This window comes from Anas platyrhynchos, chromosome Z (genome assembly GCF_047663525.1).
Source record: "Anas platyrhynchos isolate ZD024472 breed Pekin duck chromosome Z, IASCAAS_PekinDuck_T2T, whole genome shotgun sequence".
Taxonomy (NCBI): domain Eukaryota; kingdom Metazoa; phylum Chordata; class Aves; order Anseriformes; family Anatidae; genus Anas; species Anas platyrhynchos.
Genome location: NC_092621.1, coordinates 30,695,540 through 30,723,399, shown reverse-complemented (window position 1 = coordinate 30,723,399; position 27,860 = coordinate 30,695,540). Strand labels below are relative to the sequence as shown.

The 27,860-nt window shown below is 36.7% G+C and overlaps 2 protein-coding genes across 6 annotated transcripts in view; one reads left to right on the top strand and one right to left on the bottom strand.

Moving 5' to 3' along the window:
• Window positions 1-11,332, top strand: part of GLDC (glycine decarboxylase) — a gene marked incomplete at its 5' end in the record, with an annotated part of 41,169 nt that extends 29,837 nt beyond the window's left edge. Inside the window, 9 exon segments of the mRNA NM_001310367.1 lie at window positions 2,456-2,581; window positions 3,471-3,620; window positions 4,106-4,218; window positions 4,861-5,002; window positions 6,045-6,156; window positions 7,170-7,265; window positions 8,424-8,596; window positions 9,560-9,640; window positions 10,692-11,332. Coding sequence (NP_001297296.1) covers window positions 2,456-2,581; window positions 3,471-3,620; window positions 4,106-4,218; window positions 4,861-5,002; window positions 6,045-6,156; window positions 7,170-7,265; window positions 8,424-8,596; window positions 9,560-9,640; window positions 10,692-10,835 — 1,137 coding nt within the window.
• A 2,605-nt stretch (window positions 11,333-13,937) lies between these two features.
• The window catches only part of UHRF2 (ubiquitin like with PHD and ring finger domains 2), an 85,413-nt gene continuing 71,490 nt past the window's right edge, over window positions 13,938-27,860 (bottom strand). For 3 of the 5 annotated variants that reach the window (XM_038169765.2, XM_038169767.2, XM_072031626.1), the window contains 7 exons: window positions 23,017-23,123; window positions 20,744-20,906; window positions 20,021-20,158; window positions 19,115-19,238; window positions 18,559-18,722; window positions 15,975-16,073; window positions 13,938-15,079 (listed from right to left, as the gene is read on the bottom strand). In XM_038169765.2, coding sequence (XP_038025693.1) covers window positions 14,933-15,079; window positions 15,975-16,073; window positions 18,559-18,722; window positions 19,115-19,238; window positions 20,021-20,158; window positions 20,744-20,906; window positions 23,017-23,123 — 942 coding nt within the window. In that variant the 3' untranslated portion in view covers window positions 13,938-14,932. The remainder of the gene's footprint in view (window positions 15,080-15,974; window positions 16,074-18,558; window positions 18,723-19,114; window positions 19,239-20,020; window positions 20,159-20,743; window positions 20,907-23,016; window positions 23,124-27,860) is intronic. The other 2 variants (XM_038169766.2, XM_038169768.2) reach the window with 2 other exon arrangements.

Below are 27,860 nucleotides of genomic sequence, written 5' to 3'. Positions count from 1 at the left end.
TTTATCAAAGTATTTACCCACGTGGACCTTTCCACTTACCCTGTAGGAAATTAGTTTAAGAACTTTGGCTTTGGGACCACATCAAAGACTTGGGAATCAGATTAGTTAGATATTTCTCTTTCACATACTCATAGAATTGAATTTCAGTGGTTGGGGTTGGACTAGATGATCTCCAGAGGTACCTTCCAACCTCAACCATTCTATGGTTCTGTGGAAAAAGTCTTTAATGCAATGATATCCTTATTTTTTTGAACTTAATTTTACACTCAGTTTTAGAACTATTTTTCCTTCTCAAAATGGAAGGATAGTTGTCCTAACCTCCTGTAGACTGTCACCTCTGTGTGAGAAAACTGCTTAAAATAGCATAGTGAGTGCTAGCTCATTCTTTGTTATTTTGCTGGATCCAGATCACCACAAGCTTTCTGGAAATCAGCCGTTCTTGCAATTTATAGGCTTTGTTTTATGAGTACTTTAAATCAGCAGGAAGTGAGTTAGATTGAAAATGCATTTCTTAGTTATCTTCTGATTACCTATGTATGCTTTGCTGCTTCTCTTATTCCATGCATGGTCCTTGGGCTTCTCTGTGTGTCTGTGGTCCTTCTATGCTCAGAAATACCAAGATTAACGGCACAGAAGAGACATAATTCTGGCACTGCTGTTATCTACAACACTTATTCAACCTGCCATGTAGCAATGCTTTTGTTAAACTATTTTAAAGTCAAGTTTTTCATCTTTGATGTAAGAAGTACAAGTAACTAATGATTCTTTTATCTCTATTCTACATCAGGAGGGCTGTTAAGTACTCAATGCAAAGAAAGAGTTGTGTAGACATTTAGAAAGTTAAAGTGGTAGTCAAAAGAGGAAGATTGTATGACAGGGCTTGATGCTGGTAGGCAGCCTAATCTTTGCTCCAGATACATACAGAGTCAACAGAAGGTCTGAAGCACTTAAGGTTAGAGTCAGTGTTATCAGGTACCACTGTTGTACTGATTTAACTACTCTGATGTTTAATACGTAACACTGCAGCTTTGCCACTTTCTGTCAATTAGTGCCTGTGCCTGTTCAGATCAGCTTCATTTCACACACATTTTTTTCCACATTTTGGCCAGATTATAGAAAGTTAGAGGTGTTCTCAGTAGCTTCCCCTCCAAAGCAGATGGGATGTGTGCTAACAGATTAGCTGTTTTTTGTTTGTTTGTTTGCGGCTTATGAAAATAAAGCAGCTGATCAAACCTCTTTTAGTCAGCCTCATTTGGCTTTGGTGTCCTCTCCTGGAAAAATAATACTTGCATTAAATGACAGCTCACATCTGTTTGCTTTGCTGTCTACTCAATAACTTCTGTACCCAGCAGCTGCAGATTCAATCCAGCAAGACTGGGTAGCAATCTAAACTCATTTAACGTTTCTTCTGCACCATTGAAATTACCACAGATGTACCACAGTGCATCCAACCCCTGGAGCTGGGATCTTTGTACTTTTCTTTTGGCACAGCTGCACAGTAAAACACTGATGTTTCACTGCAAGAAGAAAAAATATCCATCTGCTGAGACCAAGTGGTTTCTTAATTGAAATAGCTTTTAAAGTAATTGGCATTTGTTTTAACGTCTCCATGGAGCATGAGGTAGAGGTTATAATGTAGTTCTTCATAATACCAATCAAACAATAACCAACCAATCAACCAAAAAGCCTTACTGCCAGCAATTTAATGCAGCTAAATTTGAGTAACTTAATAAACTTTGTTAAATTAATCCTTGAAGGTATATTTATTGACTTTAGAATAGGTGGAGTTCCTAGTAAATGTCTAGAAACATTCTGAACTCCATTTTCCTAGTTGTCACTGATAAGAACCAACATTTATTTAAGGAAAAGCACTTTTATCTCTCACTTTTTTAACTGAGCTCTATAGAGGATGTAAGTAGCTGTGTGAAACTTCTTATCTATAACTGGAATATTTCAGTCTAAATTTTTCTTTTCAATACAATAGAGAAGAAAACACTTTGGAAGTCAGTTGAGATATAGTGGAAAGTTGGAATTAGTTTTTCTGTTCAGCTCACTATACTTGAAACTGGATGCTGATTACTTGATTATTGTAAAACAAACAACTAAAAATAAAAAGGTAATTAGTCTTAAAAATATAAGTGAGAGGGAAGGAAATAATATTAAGTGTTTCTGAAATAATGTAACGGAAATACATTCCTAAATGTGATTTATATGGCAAATGAAACTTTTTTCCTAATGGGTGTTTTGACTTTGCTATCTGTATGGATTTTCTTCAAAGAAAATTGTTGCATCCTTCAGTGCAAGTGGCAATTTGCTGATGAACATGTCCTTAGTGTACCTTTTAAAAACTTTGATAATGACTTGGAGCTGGATATAGACTATAATACTTTTAAAATACTTTTAAAGATTTTTATAACTATCTATACTATAGACCCTGTTTCTTTTTCCTTCCAAGGTTTGCCTTATTCCTAGATCTGCTCATGGTACAAATCCAGCAAGTGCACAGATGGCAGGGATGAAGATTCAACCAATTGAAGTAGATAAAAATGGGAGCATTGATATCTCCCATTTAAAAGCAATGGTGAGTATTTAATCAGCTTTAGTGTTCAGGACAGGAACAGTCCCTCTCCTTAACAGGTAATAGTTTTGGCAGCTGAATCAGATTTTCTTTTGAAATAAAATAGGGCAAAAACAGGGAATACATGCTTAAAAAGAATGAGAAATTCTTTTTTTTTTTTTTTTTTTTTTCTCACTCAAACACAAGATGAGACACTTGTGAGCTTTCCTGTAATTTGAGGATCTTTTGTGCAGGAGTGGCTGACTGAGTTTTTCCACACAGTAGGCTCTTTTACAGCTGAACATTTTCATCTACATTTAGTATTTGAAATGAATGGAGCATGCTCGTGAGACTGAAGCATTTGAAGCTGCACTTTAGCCTTCATTTGGTAAAATTCAAGGACACCTCTGCTAGGGAAGGTGTTGCTAGGCAACTTTTTTCACTTTTTCGAGTTGATTGGCTGCAAGTGAATCCTGGGAATCCAGTGGATTATCAGGACACACTTCTGAAAATACATATTTGAGCAGGCTTTTATGGTAGTAGTGAAACTGCATTGCTGAAAGTAGGGGGATGGTCTTTGAATCACATTACCTTGAAGGGTAAGCATTTCACCTGGCCTGTTTTAAGGTCTCTGAGGAGTGGCTATTTTGTCTTTTCATATCATGCCTTATTCCACAATTTAAGATTCTGATCTGTTAAGAAAATACCGTTTCTGGATTGGTATTGCTGCAGAAAAGAGGCTAGTATCTTTTGCTGTTTATAAATGACTTAGGCTGCCTGCTAACAGATGTGCATCTCACCCAGAAAGCACCTGATGACATTAGTTACATGCTTTTTTGAAGGTCTTGTCTTGAAGAAGCCTTATGAGGCTCACTGAAATGACCTTTTACTTTGTCTCCCTCCCTGCCTCCAGGTGGACAAACACAAAGAGAACCTGGCAGCCATCATGATCACATACCCTTCCACCAATGGTGTGTTTGAGGAGGAGATTGGGGATGTGTGTGAGCTGATTCACAAAAACGGAGGCCAGGTTTACCTGGATGGAGCAAACATGAACGCCCAAGTATGTGATCTCTGCAGATGTGTTACAGTTAGGCATGTACATTCCCTAGAGAGAAAAAAAAAAAAAAAAAAAAAAGGGCAGCAGTACTCAGTTCAGACCCTAACATTGTTACAAGATAACACAGGGTTTAGGGGGGAGATGTGGATTCTAAGACCTGTAGTGAAAGCTAGGTGGTGATAGAGCTCTTTTATCTGAGTTTGCCCTGAAGTTTGTTGGAAGTTGTGTGAGTTGTTCAACGAAAGTTGCATAGACTGCCTTTGTGATAGGCATTCTTCAGATATGAATAAGAAATCCTCATGTAGAAAAAAAGAAAACAACAGTATTAGTACCAATAATTGTTTGTGATGCATCATGTTAAAGGAAAATTAAAAAAAAATATGTAACATCTCCTACATGGTAATTTTTTGAATGCAGTAGTAGGTCTTACAATGTCAAGGGATCAGTTTGCATGTAAAGTGTATTTTGAGACAGTTTTCCCTTCACAGGTGGGTCTGTGTCGTCCTGGAGATTATGGCTCTGATGTCTCTCACTTAAACCTTCACAAAACCTTTTGCATTCCCCATGGAGGAGGAGGACCTGGAATGGGACCAATTGGAGTGTGAGTATCTCTTCCTTAGCTTTTTCTTTAAAATAAATCAACAAACAAACAAAATCCCTTAGTGAATTTTGGTTGGTAGTTTACTTAAATACAGAGCTGTTAATGTGAGAGGTGTATTGATTGCTGTTTGTATACTTCAGTCCTTCAGTCCTTCTCCAGGTAATCCTGTGCTGATCTCTTGAATGGTGAAGTTCATGTGTATTCCCAAGTCCCGACTTTCATGTTGGCCCTTTAGTATGTATGCTAGACCTTGCTCAGCAATCTATTTTTTGAGTAAATACAGAGATGGTTTGTGGGCTCTGAGGGCTGGCATTGTGTATAGTCCAGAACACTGAAGTGGTGGATGAAGAACATGAATCTATCCTAAACTAATTTTGTTCTTAAAAATATATATATATATTTATTCTTAGTCCTTCAAAAAATCATCTTGTTTTGGATAGGCGCATGAATATCCTGAGGTAGAAGATCACACTCATTTTGCAAACTGTTGTTACCAGTTATACTGCTATACTGTCTGTTGAAGAAGTGGTAGACTGAAGTCTGGTGGACTCTGTTTAGGAGGAAGTGAAGAGAAGCTACTACTGAAAACATGCAGGAGTGGTAACACACAGTTAAGTTCTAACATCAATGTGTTTGTTTTAGGAAGAAACATCTGGCTCCCTACTTGCCTACCCATCCTGTCATCAAGATTCAGACGGATAAGGATGCATGTCCTTTGGGTACTGTCAGTGCTGCACCTTGGGGTTCCAGTGCTATATTGCCTATTTCCTGGGTGTATATCAAGGTGTGTAGACTTGTTTTAAGGAGTATCACCTGAACGTCTGTTTGTGTTTCAGCAAGCCTGAGGACCACCACCACTAGAATCATATACACAGGTTTAAGAACAATTCTTATAAGCTGTTTGCACAGACTGCATGGTCACATGTTATTTAAATCCTTTGAATATCCTGGTTTCCAGTAGAACTGCCTATTGCCATCTGTTGCAATTACTAATGTGACAAGGATTGGCAGTAGTGTTATATCCATGCAACCTGCTTAATAATTCTTTCTCTTGGTAATAATTCTTGAGTCAAATAGACTCTGAGCATACAAGAAAGCTGGAATCAGGCTTGCCGCTCCACTGTCTCTGATACTAAAGATCTCATGCTTAAAAAGTTCTCATGCTTAAAAGCTGGTGATTACTATTTTTCCAGCTGTCCCATCTAAAGAGACTACCATGAAGGCTGGTTTGGCATAAGTTCACAATGCAGTATTAAGAAAGCCAAACACAGCTCATTTCCAGTACTTTCCTCTTGCAGTGCCTTAACAGAGAAATAAGCTTGCATCTGTGTTCGTTTGGCTCTGATCTTTGTCAATGCACAGTGTGATCTGTGACATGACAGCAACAAGCAGAGTTTGGACTGCTGGGACAGGCTGTTCACACACCACAAACAGCTTTCAGTTGGCTCTCTGGGCATTGTTTCCCTGGGGATAAGGATGGTGGCAGGCAGCATGCAGTTAGAAACCCATTGATGAAATTCATGAGTTCTGCTCTCTTTTTCTGTTCATTGCAGAGCTGCTCAGTTTGAGGAGAGGTTTGTGTTGTTTTCTTGTTTACTTTCAGCAAATGCTATTAGGCAACAAGCCATGTATACCACTATTTCTCAGAAGTGACACCCAGTACTTTTCCGTGAGTGTGGTGTGGAAACATACAACAGCAGTGTACTGCCATAAGCGAGCCAGATGCATTGATGTGCTGTTGTCCATCATGTTTGCCAGTACAAGAACACATTTAGGTTGCTTGGGAATGTTTTTAGACCTATTTCTTCATGTTTTTCTTCTTTCAGACAATGGGAGCAAAGGGTCTTAAACACGCTTCTGAGGTTGCTATATTAAATGCAAACTACATGGCAAAGAGGCTGGAGAAGCACTACAAAATCCTTTTCAGAGGAGTAAGAGGCAAGTATTGGAACACTTGATTTCTGCCCTGAAGCTGCCTTTCTTCATGATCTTTTGTGTAAAAGTTGGCTTGCAGTATGGTTCTTATCTAATGCTGTGTGGCACCTATATCTCAGACCTGATGCAGTTCACGAGGAGGGAAAGAACCTGCCACACAGCTTCTGTGGAGCTACCACAGTGAAACTGAGAGAACTGGAAGCAGAATAAAAATGCCTATTTGTAATTAGATTAAATGATGACAGAAGGTGGAATAAACTTTGACATCAAATTGTTCTCCTTGAAGTCTAATAGCAAATTAATGAAACAGTAGAAAAGGCAGAAGCAACAATATTAGGCCTCCAAATCTCACATAATCTCTCCAAGTTCCATATAACAATGCAAGAACCCAAGGCAATTTTTGGATGTATGTTTTCCATTGCACACATCTTCTAAAGAAAAAAAAATAATAAATTCTTTCCTCATTTCTATTCCTCGTTCTCCTTTGTGAGAAAGGTGAGAACCTCTTGCCAATGTGAAGTACCTCCAACTAGATCTTGGTTTCCTGCTACAGTTCTCCTGTCCCACAGGGAACAATGTTCTTCAGGGTCATGGATTTCAGCATTCAGTCTCTCTATAACAATAATATGGGCTTTTCTCTTACATAATGTGAAACTTATTATCTTGTACACAGCTAATTTGAGAAATCCTATGACCCAAATGGTGTTGGACCACTGACAAATCCACTTATTTTTCAGAGTACTTACAAATTATAGGAGCTACTTTTGGCTACCTTTCCCTAGATCTTGCAAAATAGGCTTCTTAAGATTGTATGGGACTTACGGGGCCAGTGTTCAAATACCAGGTTGTGTAGTCCTTACCTGCTAATTTCTCTGATTTGAGTTTTTGCCAAAGTGGATATTTTATAATTCATCTCTTTCATATTCTCCACAAAACCACTAAAAATATACTGCTTGGTAGGTATGTTTGGTTATTCTCCAAGCAAGTAAACATGGTGTATGCTTTTGTGTTTACAGGTTATGTAGCCCATGAATTCATTTTGGATACAAGACCTTTCAAAAAAACAGCAAACATTGAAGCTGTGGATCTTGCTAAGCGACTTCAGGATTATGGTGAGTCAAATATAGATTTTTAAATAAACAGCAGCTTAAGTGAGAACTTGCAATATCTGTTCCAAACGTTCTGGTTCTGTGCTTATGGATGGTGTATCTGCCAGAATCATCTCAGGGCTCCTCATCTTTATGTTGAGAGGCAGCTTAGAGAGCACTAGCATCCACTGAGTTGTAGCAGCTACTTCAGAGCCTGCTGCTACTTCCCCACCTTTGTAAACTGCCCTCCAAATGTGCAATTACATGACTCTGAGACATTGGGCCTAATGGATTGGAGCCAAGAGCTCAATAAGGTTCCAGCATTAAATATCATGGAAACACCAGTTCTTTTGAAGTAGAATAATAGGATTTAAACACTTTTATCCCAGCACAATTTAGGAAGGAGTGTTTCCCTGGACTGGATGCTCCAAGGTTGCCTTTTGTACACTTGCTCTGGAGAACTTGATCTGCAGCCTAAACATAAGGCTGCATTTAGTAGTAGTGCACTAAAGGAGTAATGAGAGACCACCACACTTTTTTTCCTTGCTTTCCTGAGCATAAATCTATACTAATCTCACTTTGGTATTCAGCCTGTCATAAAAAGGTAAAGGGACAAAACACTTCTACTGAATTAAGCAGCAGGGAATTGAAATAACCCTCAACAGAAGTAATATACTTAATGGCTGAAAACTAACACAATAAAAAGCACAGATTTTAAGAGCATTTCATTATTGGTGTGTAACTTTAAACTACATTGTAAATAACATAAATTATCCTTTGATGTATAAAAATTAAAATACTTGATACTTTGAGGAAAATACTCTTTACTGTGAGGGTGACAGAGCAATGGTACAGGTTGCCCGGAGAGGTTGTGGAGTCTGTGGAGTCTCCTTTTCTGGAGACACTCAAGGCCTGCCTGGATGCCCTCCTGTGCAGTGTACTGTAGGTGATCCTGCTTGGTGGGGGGCTGGACTAGGTGATCTTCAGAGGTCCCTTCCATTTCCAAGCATTCTGTGAGTCTGGGACTGAAATATCTGACTTACCTTTATAGTGAGTACACTACCAATTCACATGTTCACTGCCATAAAGATTATAGAAAGGGCTAAGTTTGTGAATCACTTGCTAGTTAATGCATATATTAATTCATAACCTACTGTCAGTGACTGATTTCTTCTTGTTCAGGTTTTCATGCTCCAACCATGTCCTGGCCAGTGGCAGGCACACTTATGATTGAACCAACAGAGTCTGAAGACAAGGCAGAGCTGGACAGGTTTTGTGATGCAATGATCAGTATTCGACAGGAAATTGCTGAAATAGAGGAGGGCAGGATGGACCCTCAGATTAACCCATTAAAGGTAAGACGATGCAGAAAGCATTAGCATTATTTATTTTTATAGTAATAGAAAGTGTTCTTAAGCTTTCATTTGTGCTTACTGCTATTTTAGTAATAGGTAGTAATGGTAATAGAAGGATGGTTGGACTAGATGATCCTGTGGATCCTTTCCAACCTTGTGTTTCTATGATTCTATGATTCTATGATCATCACCTTAACCTTGGAGGCTTACTTGAACCCATTTCAGCCCATTTCCTGGTCTTTCAGTACTGCAGAAAATAATCACATACAACTAAATACAACGTTAACCAGTGTGCAAACTGGATTGAGCATCATGAGGCTGAATGGAATAAGCCTTAAGCATAGATTGGGGGGGCAGATGAATACCTCAAAATTTGACTTAGAAAACCTAGCAGTTCTCTGAATTTAAATTTTGATTTTTCCCCAGTAAGAAACCCAAACTTTGCTGACACAGCAGAGGATGTTATTAAGGAAGTATATCGTCTATAATTTCGGGGGCCATGTCAAAGTAATGAGGAAGAGGTGCTTATTTATCAGGCATAAGAAGGGAAGTGAAATTACCTTATAACTAACAGTAAAATAAAGAGTAGATGAATTGTTTTAGCAACTGTGGTATATAACAGCTTTAGGCTCAAGTTCTAGCAACTGTGGTATATAACAGCTTTAGGCTCAAGTTCTGTTCAGCTGTTGTAAATCTGCACTAAATTTTCATGTACTGAGAGGATTTAGTGAAAAGCTAGAAACGTATGCAAACCTTGGGTGATACCGTTAGAGAAATTGAAAATATCCAGCTATTGACTTGCTTCCTGTTTTAAATCTTTTTTTTTTTTCCCTGAGATACATTGTGAGGAGAAACTGTAGACAGTAACGTGACTAAGTAGTTATGTGAATTTGAAGGCTTCATACTGATTTGTTCAATTGAATCCAGCAACTTCATGTCTTAAACATGTCTTTCTGCTTGTAGATGTCACCACATACTCTAAACTGTGTCACTTCTTCAAAGTGGGATCGTCCTTATTCCAGAGAAGTGGCAGCATTCCCACTGGTGAGTAAATGATGGAATACTAGTGATGTGGTCATACATTAATTTGCTTTCCGCTCTGCGGTTTTCTGATCCGTTGTAGAAGACCTAATTTGGTAAGAATAAAAACTATAGACTTTTCTTTTCAACTGTTACTTTGTTTTTGTGTGTGAGCTCTACAGCAGTTCTAATAGTTTTATTTGCAAGACAAGGAAAATAACTTAAAAAAAAATCTCTAATGAAGTTTGAACTTACATTTAAATGCTGAGATTTAGAAATTTTGGATGTTCTTACTGAGAAGTGAGTTAGAACTCTAGTCACTTCAGCCTGGACATTCTGCACCAGACACTCCCAAAACAATCCCACATCATGATGTTCAACGCTCCGCTACAAAGAACTTAGATGAGAGCTTGACAAGCTGCAAGCTCAGCATGGGGAAAGCAACATAAATGTGAGCCAGCTACAAATAAAGGCCAGACTGGAGCTGGACATATCAGATTTCCTCAGAGTATTGCGTAAAAGTGCTTCCATAACCTTATAAACAGCTAACTAAGCACATGTAACAAACACATACAACTCCTCTCACCTGAAAGTGAATTGCACCTGCTTTATTGCTAATGTACTGTTTCAAAGAAGAATTACATAACTGTAATTGTGAAGTTGCTAGCTTGCTTTATTTTAATTAACTTTATTTTTCACATATATTAGAACTATATCGAACAACATGGGTCTTGTTAGTCTCCATCACTTTTCTTTGTGTTTTTGTTTTTTTTTAATCTGTTAGCCAATTATTCAAAGCATCATAGTATTCATTTATTTCGCGATAACTGCTTCTTTGCAAGCCTGTGTTAGAGGACATGCTTGCACTTTTCTGAAAATGGAAATAGCCTTTTGACTGCCATCTTTATTATACATACATGTTAACTTTAAGGGTTTGAAAATAAATTGGAGTTATGATTTCACTTAAAATTCACTTTTCCAACATTTATCATTTTTAAAACTTCTAGTGTCTACTACATTTATACACATTTTTTTGGCATAAAGTATTTTTTTCAACTTCTTGTTCTGCACTTAGCCGTTTGTGAAACCTGAGAGCAAGTTTTGGCCCACAATTGCTCGCATCGATGACATATACGGAGATCAACACCTGGTTTGTACCTGCCCACCGATGGAAGCCTACGAATCTCCCTTCTCTGAACAGAAGAGAGCATCTTCGTAACACTGCCTCCAGCTGCCTGAGTTTCTGAGTCCATCAGGATGGCCTTCTCCTCCCAGACCTGATAGGGAATTTATATACTGTGTATATTTTGGGTAATCATCGCATTTGTTAATTGAATCACTGCTCAGTTAAAATGTAAATACAATCAGTACATTAGGTGTAAACAATGTGTGTGTTCCACAGCAGCTGATGTTAAAGTTGCCTTGATTAAGCATTTTGTCTGTTTTGTGCTAAAGTTTTAACAATTAACTTTCAGTTTGTGATGTGGCATAGAAAATATTGTTTAAAAAAGTTAGAAAAAAAGCAGATGCATAAGGCAATAGAATTAAATATTAACTGCAATAGTAATTGTTTATATTTTGTAAAAACTGATGAAGTAGATTGTTTAATTTACTTCACGTATTACCAGTAACATTGCTAATGTTAATATTTCATTACTGTTTTTTTACCTACCAATGTTAGTATTCTAATAAAATTGGTCTGAATTTTAATTGTCATCATTTTTTGGATTTTGACTTTTTACAGAGTTCTGTTCAACACAGCAGTATAGAACTGATGCTCCTGAAACTTAAGTTTTTATTTGTCAGAGTTGCCACAGTGGAAACTGATTCTATCTGAAACAAAATACTGGCAGAGATTAACATTGAGATAAATCTGTGATTTTCATGGTTAGTTTTGCTGAGCAGTAAAAAACTTACTTTTTTTCTGTATCACCTCAGTTTTTCCTTGAAGTTCCCTCTGATCCTATCTTATTCCAAAGAAGGCATGGAGCAAGTTATATATTCACCATATAACCTGGGGTGCTGGAGTTAAATCTTGTCTAAAAAAGCACTCTCCTTACATATTTCTGAAATATCTGATTTTGGATATTGGTTTATATATTCAATGTCCCTTGCTTTGTCACGTGAGTCTGCAGCTTGCATAAAATGATTCAAAACTTCAGCTCCGGCCCTTCAAGAGTGCTGACAGAGAAGCCTGGGCCCAGATGCCTAATGCTACATGTAATGCCATACTCAATTACGAGGTAGTCAGAATGCAAACCTTAAACGGGGTCATCTTCCAATCTGTTCCCAGCCATATTTATATAAACCTACCTGTCCAGTTACACAGACAGACTGTAAATGTGACAGCAGAAGAGCATACCGGAAAGGAGTGTGGTCTTTGCAGGTACAGTTGTGTTTAATGCACATGAGCTCCTCTGTAGTGACAGGTGCCCTTGGCCACTTGAAGCAGGATTTGGTGAATCAGGAAGCAGGTAATGCTCAGAAATAGGGCTGCATGGTTTTGTGCTTAAAAGCAGTAACTACATAACCTCTTCTTGGAGGGGGTACGCACACAGTCATGCCCAGAAGCTTTCTCTGAAGTGGCACAGATGAGGCTAGTGTTTACGGCGCTGCATATAAGTACCGTACTTTTGGGAATTCCCTTTAGGAATTTGAGAGTTGCAACTTACACATTACCTACCTTATGACTTCCATGGGGGATTAGTTAAACAGAAAAACTGTAGATGACTGGGAATAGGAGTGGCTTTCATTAAAGAAAGGCTGGGCCAGATAGCAGTTTTGATTTGAAAAGGTGCACCTGGCTCTCAAAATGTCTAAATACACAGTGGAGAATATCAGAACTTTCTAGAACTTTCTAATGTAGAATCTACTACTGAAAAGGGCATTTTTCCATAGCTACTGATAACAGCACTGTGGGGGCTAAAAAGGGGAGGTGGAAGGGGGAGGGAAACATCACTAAACTTTGCTTGTGTTATTAGGAAAGGCTTTCTGGGTTGTCAAACTATCTCCACAAAGTCTTCTCAAGCTACTTTAATGTGTGGTAAAGGCACCGTTAAGCTGCCTGATTGTGTCTGTAACTGCAACGTTTAATTTAGAGTGATTTTTTTAAAGAAGTACATACTTGTATTAAGTGGCATACTTTCCACAGTTGACCTTAAACCAACAAATTTGTGGCTAATGGTAGATTAACAATAAACTCAATCACAGTGCAGTCATATAAATCAGAAATAACCACATTTCCTAATAGACAAGATTTACTAAGAGTTCTGCATTAAAATAAGCTTATAAGAGTGGTCTTGTAAACATAAATCAGAGCCATTCACAAAATAAATACTAAAATTTCCACCAACACTCATGTAAGGCTGGGACATGAATTTAAAAAATGTGTTTTCCTGTGCACAGTTTTGAGAGCTTTCCCTCTCAAAATGGTGCAGAGCTACTATAGATCCAAGTGACCAATTGGTAAAAAAATGATTGAATGGAAAAGAGGGCATCTTTGCTTATTGAAAAAAATGCAAATGAGCCTTACAGAGGTAAAATGACATCTGTTAATAAAATAAAATGCACTACCATTATGTAAAACAGATATTCAACAGGATGTAAGACTGTCTACAGCTCTTTTAAATTGCATGCTTACTATTAATACTAATCCACCTACTGAACAAAGGCTGAATCCTCATTTAAATAAGCACAGAAAAAGCCAAAGAGCTAATTCTTTCACAACTGTTCAGCAACACCTGTTTGGTTCGATTTGGTTTGGTTTTTGATACATTACCAGGGACACTACCAACTTCACGTATGTTGGATGCTACTGAAATCCTAAGGAGACCAGCAGGGTAGGTGAGGAGAGAGAGAAGTTACTTAGAAAGAAATGAATAAGCCACTGAGCTAACATTTGGCCATGGAGAGGAGGAATACCACATGCCTCTGAATGACCCGTTCATTGTGCACGACCTGAGTGCTGAGCAGCTCCCGGCTCCGCTGCCAGCCCTGCAGGGAGGGCTTGCTCCAGCTCCGGGACATGGACTGAAATCCAACTAACATGCTTCCTTCAAAAGCTCAGCAGAGACCAGAGTAGCAACACAACAGCCATTGCTGTAGAGTATGTGTGAGCCCATGAATACAGATGTTGCGTTGTGTTTTTTTTTTTCTTAATTTAACAATTTTTGCATTGATAAATGAAAGGAATATAAAGCCTTGTGTTTTAAGGAAAAAGAAGCCCACCTAAGGAAAGTACATAGTAATCCAGAAAAAATAAATCTCAAAAAAATATTATGATTTAAGTAAGTGGATAAGAGTAAAAACCAAAATTAGCAACTTTTCTGAATCATAAAATATTTAATAAGGTATATTTGGGGGGGATATATTGTATATAAAATTTCAGATCACAATATGAAGCGATTTGAACCCTCTCCAAGCTAGCACTGCCTTCAATGCTGTGTAGATGTATTGCCACTGATACAAGACCTACTAAAAGCATACAGTTTAACTAATACAGAAGTGGCAGTTTTTAATATGAAATATTTTTTACACAACTAGAGTGTCTTGAATACCCTCTTTAAGTGCAAAAAACACAGATCACTTTACACTAATGCAGCAACAATGCATTCATATTGTTCTCATTAGTCATTAGTAGTCAACTTGCATAAGATACAAGAAAAGCACAATGAAGCTCACAAAAATAGACTAAAAATCAGCCTGTTCTTGCAAAAAAAAATACAGCATAATGGAAGAAAAAGACAAAAAAGGATTATGCACACCACAGAATTTGCTGTTCTTTAATCCAGCTGGCTTAAGTGCTGTTTCTGGTTTTTGCTGTTTGTTTTTTTTTTTGTGGATTTTTGTTTTGTTGTTGGTTTCTTTTTTTTTTTTAATTTTATTTTTTTTATGTAAATCAAACCACATGGACCAGGCACAACTAATATTCAGGAGGCAGTGTGTAGCTAAAACTTCACTAACTTTTTATCATCCCCATAATTTATCCTCCTCTGTCCTGAGGTAGTTACAAAAAAACAAATCATAAATTAAGCATCAGCTAGGCCAGTAAGAGCTGAGGCTTCTTCTTTTTTTTTTTTTCTTTAAAAACTATTTGTTAACTGGCCAAAACTACCCTTGATGTTAAAAGACAGCTGAGAATTAAGAGTTCTCACTACACCAAAAAGATGGCTATGAGGGGAAGAGGGTTAGCTGCTTCAAACTGTGACAATATATTGAGTCCCATCAAGCTGGCTGGTCCACTGTTGAATTCCCCATGTTTATTCTCCTTTACTGTCTATAAAGTCACTGGGAGAAGTTTGGAAGGATCTGAGCACATCATCGTCCTTTGCTGTAACCAGGGAAGAACTGGTCCAATAGGGTCTGCAGTATCTTGTTGGGAACCATGGTGTAGCCCTTCCCCAGGTCATAGCGGCAGGCAGGGCAAGTGAAGACCTCAGCTCTGAAGGAACGCTGTAAACAACTCTAGGACATAAAAAAGATTGGGAAGTAAATTGTGAGAACTTCATTTTATGCTGACAGCTTACCCAGCAAAAACTAAGGAATTACTATAAACCAAAGACACAATTTTCTGTACTTCCAGTAAAAAAAAAAAAAAAAAAAGGAAGTCATTACCAAGCCCTGTGGGGCATATTTTTGCCTATGTGACTAAAATGACCTAACAAAAGAACTCTGCTCAGGACTGGGATGTGAAACATAGAGTCTGGGAGGAATTAAAAAACATCACTGCTGAGATTTCCATTAATGCCTTCCTGTGAAGCAGAGCTACGTTTGCAGCTTCTTTCTAGCATCCCTGTTAGAATGCAACAGTACTCCAGACCTTCATGTCAAGCTGAAGGTGAATTAACAGGTATATTGTTTAAGTAACAGCATCCATCTATCCACCTCATCTGACAAGACTCAGTTAAACCTTACAGACACATTTAGAGTAATATGGTAATTTGTAATGAACCCAAATAATTTTCTTGTATTTACCCTCTACTGTTTCAATAACTCTTCATTAAAGTGTTACACATTTCTAAGATCTGTTTTTATCCCTTAACTATGAAAAATTAAATTATTGTTTCCATACCAACATTTGGCTCAAGTAATTTCCTAACATAACTCCACTGAACATAATGGAATGACAGCAATGATAAACTTGACTCATTATGTCTATCAGGATTTATACTAAGCACAGTTACACTCTTTATTACGTAAAATTAAGATTACACAGCAATCACTGAAGGCAAACGCATTGCAAGTTATTGCTCAGAATGCTAGGCAATAATTATCAACTTTCTAAAATACATTTTGGCTCTAGTGACTGCTGTCTCAGAGCCAAGAAAACAGCCCAGAGCATGACCGAATTTATTCTTACTTTACAGACGTTGTGGAGGCACTCTGTTGTCACTGGCTGGTAAACCAGCTCCTGGCAGCAGACACACATAAAGGATTGTTCCAGTTTCTTCAAAAAATTCTAGTGTAGGGCAAAGGACAAAAAAGACATACTATTAAGAGGCACACCAAAAAATATGCAAAGCATTTATATTTTAACTAAATTTATTATTTACAAAACTACATTGCCCAGCTTCTGTAATTACTACATACATGTAAATTATTAATGAACTTGTGTATGAAATTCACATTCAACACTCAGACCTAAGCCGAAAAGGTGATAAAATCAGTTGGCCTCTGAAAAAGTGTCAAATGCATAGATCAACTGATGAGACACTTGTATAACGAGCTAGTCTTTTACCAAACTCGCTTAACAAAATGTAAAAATATTACAAAAGTGGTTTAAGTTGCTAAACTCAATCTATAAAGTGGTTAGACAGTTGCTTTGCTTTGCAAAGAAATTGCTTATGCTGGAACTCCTCTGGTGTACTCTTCATGACTTGGTCGTTACATTTCCTTCCAGAGCTAACCAGCACTAAGACAATATTGATAAGATATCTATCCAGGCATTTTCTCTCAATGCTATTATCTATGCCTATATTCTGATCACACTTATTACACGTCTACTTACAGTCTCTTCCTTCATTTCATCAGGATTGAATCACATTTTCTCTAATACTATTCATTGAAAGGTGCTGTTTTAGTAAATAACACTTTTTACATAAAGATTGATGAACTTCCAAAAGTTCTTATATCCTCCAAATCCAAGAGTGTGGCACTCATCAGGAAGCAGGTCCATAGCCATTTAATTTCCCTGCTCTTCCACAATCCAGAGAACTAATGTTTGAAAAATTATTTACTTTAGTATGAATATTATAAAGAAAATGAAACGTATTGGAGAGTTCCTCAAACTTGATTCTTAGCATAGGTGAGAGCATTTAGTAGTAGTGTTTATTAACTGTTGCTAGAATTTTGCTTGTCTCAGAAATGCTGCAGAATGATCTCTGCTGCTGTGCCAAGGGAGAAGAAAACTGCTTCACATTACTCTTACTCAGAATGTCACCTCTGCCTGTACCTATGGATTACAGCTAGTTTAACAGCCTCTTTTGTCCTCCCTCTGAATTCTCTGCAGTCTGTAAAACAACTTCCCTGGTTTTTAAATCTTCTCAGAGTACCTCTGAGGAATCTCATAATACATTTGTATCAGGTGTTTTACACATACAAGCATGTTTATCTCTGACACATCAGAGATCTCCAAATACCTCAAGCATAAAGGTTTGAGTATAGAAAAATGGTACCTCTACAACTAAAATATGGTTCTTTGCAATCACTTAAAAAATCTTTAACTATTTATTTAGTTAAAATGGGAATATAGTTGTTTCAACCAGAAAGTTTTACATTGTCATAGCAGCTACCCATTCCTACACGTATTTCCTTTAGTAGCAAACAAATGAAACTTACCAAAATGTTGGTTAGGAACCTGTAGAAAAATGACTTTTCAGTAACTCAACTGCTTTTAAATTACTGTTTTCTCTTTTTTAGAAACATATATCTCTCTTGCTTATGTACAACTTTGGGCTGAAATTCTTTCTAATGATTGCAGACACTGAATTGAACAAAGACAAATGCTTATATCTTTGCAATGTTGGTTCATACACAAAGGTACAGCATTATTTTGCATTATAGCAAAACCATTGAAGTGAAAGAACAGGGAGCTATATTTAGATGTTTTGTTTTGTGTTTTTTTTTGTTTTTTTTTTCCTGTTAGAGAAGCACTATAAATAGCCAGTGGTAATTCTCAGATAAAGTAGATAAGTATATTCATTTTAGACATTAATTTTCCAGCCAATGGTTTGTTTTTCACTGAAAAACATTTTCATTAATACAGGGTTTTATAACGTTACTTTAAATTCGTAGTGTTTTGATTTCTTCTGCAAAACAGCTAAAGTAACTATGAACTTGACATTGGTAAGCAATCTCTTGACATTTGGGAGAGCAAAGTATTTTCACTCTTACGGAAGGTTCCTTCTCTAGAGACCAGAATAATCTTGATTTGGATTAGAATATTAAATTCCGTATCTAAGCTTGAAAATGACCGTACTTTTGTCTCCTTAAACAAAGAAAGCAAGCTATATTTTCTGCCATAAAATTACTTTCCATCAAAACAAAAAGTGGTGTCTAGAACCACCTTTCTTCATGCCTGATTTCTCACATCAGTACAGCACAAAAAACATATTTTCATTTCGGAGAAAACATGCTCCCTTCAAAAAGGAATATATAAGCACTTTTAATGCTTTTTGAGTAAGACAAGATCTCTACTATGTCAATGTCAACGTAGTCATCACCAGCAAACACTAAAAGGATTTGCTATGGGATTGCTATTGCTATAAAAAGGATTATTTTCTTTAATTCAAAGCTTTACAAATAAAAGTAATGCTAGAAACAGTATGTATTCAGCAAAAGTACAACAAGTAAATTATGTTTTAAGAGAGACTGAAGATTTCTCCTAACACTTAAAGGAAAGTAAAATAAAGAAAGTGAAAAATTTAAGCATGCAGCAAACATACTGGTCCTTCCTTAAGAGAAGCAAGTACTTCATCCCACAGTTTCTGGTTCATACAATCTTCTCTAATCAGCCATTGCTGTTCTTGGGTCAATTGGAAAGCTTCTCCTTTCCCTCCATCTCCCATTCTCATGGCTTTAGGTGTATTTGTAGGTTCCTCTATACCTGCTTAAGATTATGACCATCAGACACAGTAATACCAGAGTGTTAGTCTAAGCTAATATAAGGGGAAGGCAAAACTGTTTCTAGAAGGGACTACATGGACTACACCCAAAAAATGCGGCAATCAAATCCCTACTCCAACTCACTTCAGCTCAGCATTACTCTGGAATGCACAGAAGACTGTTCATTTTTCTACTGAGCTTAAATAAAAAATCCCTAAGTGTAGTAAAAAAATTCATAAGATCCCTAGGCTACTACTGTATCACAGAACATGTGCTTAACGATTTACACTGGTACTCCAAATAGCTTCATGTTTCTGCGAAGTTTTCATGTTGTTGGCTTACTAAACATAACAAGACAGACTTTGCTGATGAATGCTAAAAAGTAAAAAGAAATACCATCGTCAATTGTCCTTTTCTGGTTTCCATTACTCTGGCTGGTTGGCTCCTGTTTCACAGTTTGCTTTTTAACCTTATCTTTCTTCTCCTTACTAGCCATGGCTTCCAAATAACCTTCTGGATACTAAAATAAAAAGCATAGATTTAAAACAAAAACCACCAGAATACAGGAATTTCCAAATATGAGCAAGACTAATTTCTACAAGACTCTGAAACCCTATGACTACATATTGGAATAATTACAAAATAATTTTTAAAACCCTACATGATGTAGAAAAGTTTAAAATTACTCTCCATATTTGAGAAATTGTAGCCAAGTGAAAGGATCCAATCTAGAGTGAGTTCTGTCAAAATGAAACTGATATCCAAATCCATGCCCTTTCAACTACACAAAGTTTCCTGCAAAGGCAAAGTTGAAGATGATGGTATATAGTATGATAAACTATTGCCTTGCTGAGAAAAGAAATACTGTGTTAATTCTTTCCATCTTTCATGGATTCTGCAATGCCTGAGTCCTCATGGCTCAGTTTTCTTTTGTGCCTGAAATACATTATCTGTACAAACTCTTCAGTCGCACATAGAGAAAAGCACATAAAAATGAACACTTTTTTTGATTTCTCAGATACATTTTTCAAACTGGATTCAAACTCTTAATTTTCTAATATACACATGCAAAGTAATTCACTGCTAAGACAGAAAGCATCACCTACTATTCCTTCAGCTTTGTCAGTTTTTTAAAGATCTTTCCAGTTTACTGGTAATTTTTTTATTTTTATTTTTTGTGTATGATCCTACCCCAGTGAAGTACAGGAAAAATGGGGCTTTAATTTAACTGATTTCCATTTTTGGATTGCATTTACTTGAACTGATAAAAAAAATCCCTGCTCTGCCAGCCTTGATTCGAACCTGTACACTCAGACCCAGTTTCTTTGACCGTTCCATTCCTTCTGAAGTCCAAGGTGCAGGCTCAACGTCATCCCTCCTCAGAAGATAGCGCCAAACTAAAAATCCACATTTTCCAATTTCTGGCCAATATTTCACCACCTACAGAAAAATATAGAATTACTGTCATTACAAGTGAAACACATATATAGAGTCATACTTTAATTGTTCAAGAAGAAATCAGAATGCTAAGTCACATGTTGTTATAAAGTGGCCTTTCCATTACCTGTAAAAGTTTTGTGTTTTTTTTTTTTTTAATATATGTATATGTATATTTATATACATATATAAATACGTATATTTATATATATATATTTTATAATTAAAAATATAGTGTTCTTTATTTCAGATGTTGAGAAGTCATCAAACGTTCAAAAGCTAGAGCACAGTTGGAAGGTGTGAGGAAATTAGTTGATTTCCAGTGACGAGTATCATTCAGTAAGCACACGTAAGTAGCTTATGTGTTCAACTTTATATATCCTATTATTGGACTACGTTCTATTATCACTGCTCTGACTAATTTCAGTTCAGTTCTTTGTGGAATGAACTAAGACTAAAATGCTATCATGGAGAAAAAAGAAATATTTCTTTTAAGCAATAACAAAGAATTTACAATGCAACACACACAAGACTTTTTAAAACAGCTTTAGAAAAATATTATGTTGTACACAGCAGAAATCAAAGTACCTTGTAAATGCCATCATATCTGTTGCCTTCCTCTGGGGCATATTTGCTGATCCGCCGTCCTTTTGAACTACGTACAACTCTGACTGGCTTACCAGCTCTCCAATTCTTAGACTCTGCTCCATTTTTATCATCCAAGGGGGCATCACAGTTAAGTGCCAATGCCCTAAAGACAGATTTAAAATATTCATAAAACAGATTGCTTTGTACAACATATTTTTGAGAATTAATGTTATTACATCATGTCTACTGCCCATATCGAATTACATTTTATCAAGAAGCATAGAATCTTTTAGTGTATTTTTTAACAACTTGCTGAACTGCAGAAGCAATAAGTTCCATGCTACCACATATGATTAAAAAAAGGAACAAAAAGTATCTTGTTGCCAAAGGTCAAGATGAAAACTCACCTAATATAGCTAAATAAAATAAATACTTTTAGATTTAATATCCTTCATTTTTAAAATTAATCTCTTCCTAGATAGTATTGAGGGAGTTAAAAAAATACAACAAAAGGAAAATGTTTTCTATCACTCCCCACTAACAGAAGATTTTTAGACTTTTTAAGTGCATACACAGAAGTAATGAATGCAAGAAAAAATGTTATACAGAAAAAGTACACAGTAACCATCCAAAATTCTCTAAGTAACTGAAATCTCTTCCGTAATACATAAAATGCCTCAGAGTAGGAGTTAAATAATAATAGATAACTCACAGAAAAGCAAACCTTTTTATCCTATATGAAGACTCTCTTCTAGAAACCCAGAGAAAAGTAGTAAGAATGTCCACACCTACCAGACCAAACAGCTGCAACAAACAGTATAGTATCTCTGCTATCATCGTCTGATTTAACCACGGATTGAAAAGCCTTCAGAATCAGACTCAAATCAAACCACATATCTCAGAACAGAAGAAATAATGTGGTTCATAAACAGTAATGGTACAAATATACATGTAAAATCCACATTGTAAAGAATGGTGTGAGACAGGGATACAATAAATATTGCAAAAAAAAAAAATAATTCATAGATAGATAGATAGATAGATAAATAAAAGGAGAAATATTTGGACAAGCACAAAAACAATTCTGGTCCTACTACATAGAGTCGTACCAATCTTCTGCACCACAGTGCTTGAGAACTTTTATCAAAATCATTAATGGAGAGCAGCACCTTACTATACTCCGTAAATATAGCATGGAGTGTACTGCTGCAAAGCTACACGACAAGATTTGCCTGTGGATATTTGATTTCCTAAAAGCATAAACATGCTGACACTAAGAAGCACAGCTTTTAATTCTATTTTGAAAAGGATGTTGCTCTGAAAATGCTTGCTGATCTATTGCTTAAACCTTCCATCTTCCCTCCTTGTTCTTGTTCACATCACGTTCTCCCTCTCTCTCTCTTTTCTCCCTTGCTCCCTCCCTTCCTCCCTCCCTCCCTTCCTCCTTTTCTCAGCATCCAAGCCAGGCTTTTCCTCTCTCTCCTTTAAACACCGCCAAAAAGCTGAAAGAATCTCTCTCCGTTCTACTTGACAGCAGTACATCAGATGTAAAAGGAGGCCTAGCAAACAAAAGGTCTCAGTCAATCTTTGCACTCCACAGTTGTTATGTGGTCAGCTACGTAACAGACATTATGTTCTTAGAAATAAAAAAGGATGGAGAAGTCTGTTCAGGCAGTGTTTTTAAAGCACATAAAAATAGTGGAAGTATATGTCTAATCTTTTTGGGCATAAATGTTCTTTTTCAGGTGCCTGTGTTTTTAGTAAAGCAACACTGTAGTTCATTGTTTTTCATGCAGAGCTATCGTAGAAGAAAGGACTGTCAAACTATGAAGGATTTCTTCTATTGGGGAACATTCTTCTTAACACTAATTTTCATAGCTGAATTAACCATTTAATGTGAAGCTTAGAAAAAAATAAATCAGCCTGAGAGAGTCACCTGGAATAGAAAAGTTCCACCCAAAAGCGTTGACAAACTTCTCACTAACTTAGACCAGAGTCCCTTGAAGGAAACCGTAGGACAATTTCAACCACTGACAAGGCTAGCAGCTTCATCAGTCATACAGCAGGGTACTTCATTCAGGTGAAAACGTTTCTTTAAATCAGCAAAACATAATGCTTCATAAAATGCCTCGTTGCACCAAGAGGTACCTCCATTTACAAAAGTAGCATGTAAAAGCGAGAATGAATTTTGCAAAATGTTAATTTTAAATTAAAGCATTATAACACAGCTTTTTGTTTTTGGAATACTTTTCTATTTTATCCGAAAAACTTACCTATTCATGTGTGTTAATGTCTGATCAAATGAATGTTCTCCAATCCTTTTATTGCCAGAAAGATCTCTACCTCCACTCCCAGTGTAAGTGAATTCATCTCCTCGATCCTGTGCAAGAAGATTATCCCTGTTTTTAACACTCCAAATCAAAGCAATTATATATATATATATGTATGTATATATAAGGGCAATTTAATTTGCTGTACATACTCAGACAAAAAATATAGTCCAAAATATGGGAAGTCGTTTTCTATTTCAGTATCATTGTCCTACAATAGTTGTGCCAGCACAAAGTTACTGGTCTAGATATAACATTCACCAGAGAATCCCTATTAAAAATATGGTCTGCCTTTAAAATTAAAATTGGACTTTTACAACTTTTTAAAAAATTACCTTTAAAAACAAACTATTTCTCAGAGAACAAGTAGTGTAGCTCTTGCTAGAGCTTTGTTTTCCGTAACAAAGATAATCATTATAGAATAAATAATTTGTACAGTCATAAATAGCTTTGAGAGATCATTTCAGTTTGTGCAAGGGGCTGAGTGATAGTAAGTCAGAGTCATGTGTGCTTAAATACAAGGCAGGTACTTTAAGATAATAGCTCCAGCTACTCCTAACTAGTAAGAGCTTAAACTCATTTAGATTCACATTTTAAGCTGATACAACTATGTAGTATATTTACATAGTTGAGAGGGTGGTTGCACACTGGAACAGGCTCCCCAGGGAAGTGGTCACTGCACCGAGCCTGTCTGAATTTAAGAAGAGATTGAACTGTGCACTTAATCACATGGTCTGAACTTTTGGGTAGACCTGTGCGGTGTCAAGAGTTGGACTTGATGATCCTTAAGGGTCCCTTCCAACTCAGGATATTCTATGATTCTATGATTCTATGATTCTATGATTTTCTACATAGAATTGTATTTACACTGAAGGAAGGTTGATGAAATCTTTTGCCATGTACCAAAAGAACAATCAAAAGCTACATACATATAAGTAAAGCCAGTATTACTATTTTCTTTAGGAAGTATATCACAGAAATTCATATTACTCCTAGTAAATTCAAGAATATCTAGAAAAAAAAATACTTAAAATGGTATTTCTTTGGAGATGCAGATTTTGTACAAATCATGAAGCAATAGTATAATAGTAAATAATAGGAAAGTAAAGTTTATATGCTTTTTTTTTTTACAATAAAGTTCTGAACATACTTGTATGCAGTAGTAAAATTCAGTCAATTTCTTACCACTATTAAAAGTCTGACATTATTAAGGATCCATTGCAAGACTGTTACAGATATTTCATGACTGACAACAGCAGAAAAAGAGAAAGTTAGAAAGAGAAATGTTGGTTGTACAAGGCCATAAATTAATTATAGAAATGATTTTATCTTATTCGGTGTAGGGAAAACCCAACAGAAATTCAGCTGCTGTATTAGAGTGTTTCTCTCTCAAGATTCCTCTATACATAATAACAAGCAAGTGCTATGAAGCTGAAAAAAAATACTCAAAACCTAACAAAGACATCGTATAAACAGTCTACTTATCCGTGCTTAATGAATCTCCAAAAAAATAACAGAATTGTGTTGTATAAGGGCAATATATGAAACAATTTCCAAAAAATGAAAGACTGAAAAGGCAAGAACCTTTACCAAGAAAGGACAGAAAAAAATCTATAAAGTCAGGTATCAGAGAATTGAGCTATGTGTTTTGTTTTTTGTTTTTTTTTTTTCAATGACTGCTAATAACATCATGGCAAACAAAACATGGAAATAACACAGGGCTGATTGGGATAGCAATAATATGAATTGGGATGAATCTGCTTGATGAATCCAGCCAATTCAAATAGCTTAAATTTTAATACTGAGTAAGAAGCTTGTGCAAACTTGAGAAAAACAACGATATATCAGGCAAAGATTCTGCAAACAGAATTGGACTGTTACTTTCATCTTTCTTTCATTTAAATACATACTTAATATCAAAAGAATTCATTTTTATTAGTGTTCATGCAAAAAATTGACAAAGTCCTGCAAGAAACTCACAGCTTGACACAATGGAAAAACAAAAATTATGCTGATGCTTCAAAACGTATGAAGGCTATAGACTGATGGTACTCTATATATTACATGAATATAACTAACATCTCATTGAAAATGTATGAATTTGAGCAAGAGAGTATCTCAGCATGTTAGGCATTCACAAACAGAAAATAAGGCCTACATCCTTGACCTACAGTACTCTTATCACAGAATCACAGAATCACAGAATTGTCTAGGTTAGAAGAAACCTCAAGATCATTGAGTCCAACCTCTGACCTAACACTAACAAGTCCTCCACTAAACCATATCATTAAGTTCAACATCTAAACGTCTTTTAAAGACCTCCAGGGATGGTGACTCCACCACTTCCCTGGGCAGCCCATTCCAATGCCTCACAACCCTCTCGGTAAAGAAGTTCCTCCTCATATCCAACCTAAAACACCCCTGGTGCAACTTTAGCCTGTTCTCCCTTGTCCTCTCACCAGGCACATTGGAGAATAGACCAACCCCCACCTCACTACAGCCTCCTTTAATGTACCTATAGAGAGCAATAAGGTCACCCCTGAGCCTCCTTTTCTCCAGGCTGAACAAGCCCAGCTCCCTCAGCCGCTCCTCGTAGGACTTGTTCTCCAGGCCCCTCACCAGCTTCGATGCCCTTCTCTGGACTTGTTCGAGCACCTCAATGTCCTTCTTGTAGCGAGGGGCCCAAAACTGAACACTGAGGCCTCACCAGAGCCGAGTACAGGGGGACAATCACTTCCCTAGCCCTGCTGGCCACACTGCTTTTTATGCAAGCCAGGATGCCGTTGGCCTTCTTGGCCACCTGAGCACACTGCTGGCTCATATTCAGCCAACTATCCACCAGTACTCCCAGGTCCTTCTCTGCCAGGCTGCTTTCCAACCACTCATCTCCCAGCCTGTAGCTCTGCTTGGGGTTATTGAGCCCCAGGTGCAGGACCCGGCACTTGGCCTTGTTGAACTTCATTCAGTTGACCTCAGCCCATCAGTCCAGCCTATCCAGATCTTCCTGGATCATGAACAGAATGTTTCTTGGACAGCATGAAATATAAAAAAAAAAGAGCTAAATGGCATTTTACTAAGCATTGGCAACATTATTTTCCAGTTTTTTAATCCACTTTAACATCATATCAAATTTTTTCTTCAATGTTTTAGAAACAACTGGATATGCAAAGATTTTCAAATGTACTTTGAAAAAGCACAAATAAGAGTAGTATAGATGAAAGTTCCACACACAATCATGAAAGAAGCAGACAAACAGGCAGGTAAGATGACAGTGACAGTCATAGTACCAGCAGTAAGAAAAGACAAAAAGGGACCGGTCTGTAGAACAAAGTAGGGCTTCTCAGGATGTGAAAATGATTCAGATTATAATGCAGGTACAGAGGACACAATGGAATTCAGAAAAGGATACAAAAAAGGGTATTTTTTGGCATTAGCATTTTGCATGACTGATACCTAATCATACAGAATAAAAAACAAGGTGGACAGAAGGCTGTCACAGAATAGAAGCTGTTGTGAAAAGCTGAAATCCTGGAAGAGGCATGTATTAAAGGTAGTCCAACAAATTTTGTCAAGTATTTCCTTAGTGTTAGAGGCAGTAAGAATGGACAAATACCAATTAAGAGTGAAAAGAAAGATATTTGGTGGCTATCATATAATGAGATACTCAAACTGTTTCATATTATTTTGGAGTTCCAAGTAGGTTCCAAACCAGCTGGGTCCAGAGATCTTGGAAACATGACAGCATTTGAAAACAGCAAGTTTCATGGCATCAGTCATCAGGTTTTCAGCTACATATTCAACCCAGGTGACAGACAGACTCTCAATGTAATGGCTGTAATGAACTTGTTATGTTGGATTCTCAGTAGTATAAAACAGAGCAGTGAATATCTGAAAAGAACTGTTCCCTTGGTAACATAGCACGACAGGATAATTCAGAAAATTTATATAGGACACTGCATCTCTTTTGCACCAGGGCTTACACTAGATTAAGGTGAGCCAGGCAAGACTCGCAATCTCGTTAATAAAGCTGCATATCATATATACATTTCTAGGTAATCTGTTACTCACAATGGTCTTTTGGATATAAAACACTGAGTCAAATCTGAAACTCTTTATTGAGACTTTATTTGGATTTAAAATAATTTAAATATGCAATTCACTACAATACTTGCACTGCATCTTTGCCACTGATGGAACTGATTTAGTGCTTTCAGAGTGCAATGAACACCAAGTGGAGTTTCTGAAATGCTATATCCTCATGAGAAGGTTTGGGAGAATCCAGTGGACTAAACAGCATTTATTTGTTACTGGATTATTTCAAGAAAGGGGAATAACAGCTGTACTAACATATTGGGACTGATTACCCAAACACAACAGTAGCATAAAGACACATATCATTCAAAATGGACAATGAATGTTTTCATGAAGTAGTCTTTAATGCTACACCACAGGCACTGAATGATTTTAGTATAAATAAACCAACAAAGCTAAGAAACAAGTATATTTGCCCAGGGTCCCTTCCAAGTCATTAGAGAGGCTACTTTTTTTTATACTTCCAGATTATTTTACCAGATGATGCAAATGATCACAGTAGATGCTATTCTCTAACAGATACTAAATCTCACTTCCAAGATTTCACTTACAATCCTATATGCAAAACCACTTAAAGAAGAAGAAATAATTCTTCAGATTAAACTAAGGATACCACTCAATTAATTTACAATACTACATCAACCCAGGAGAAACATGGATCTTGAAACTTTTGAAAAGAATAAATAAACAGTAGT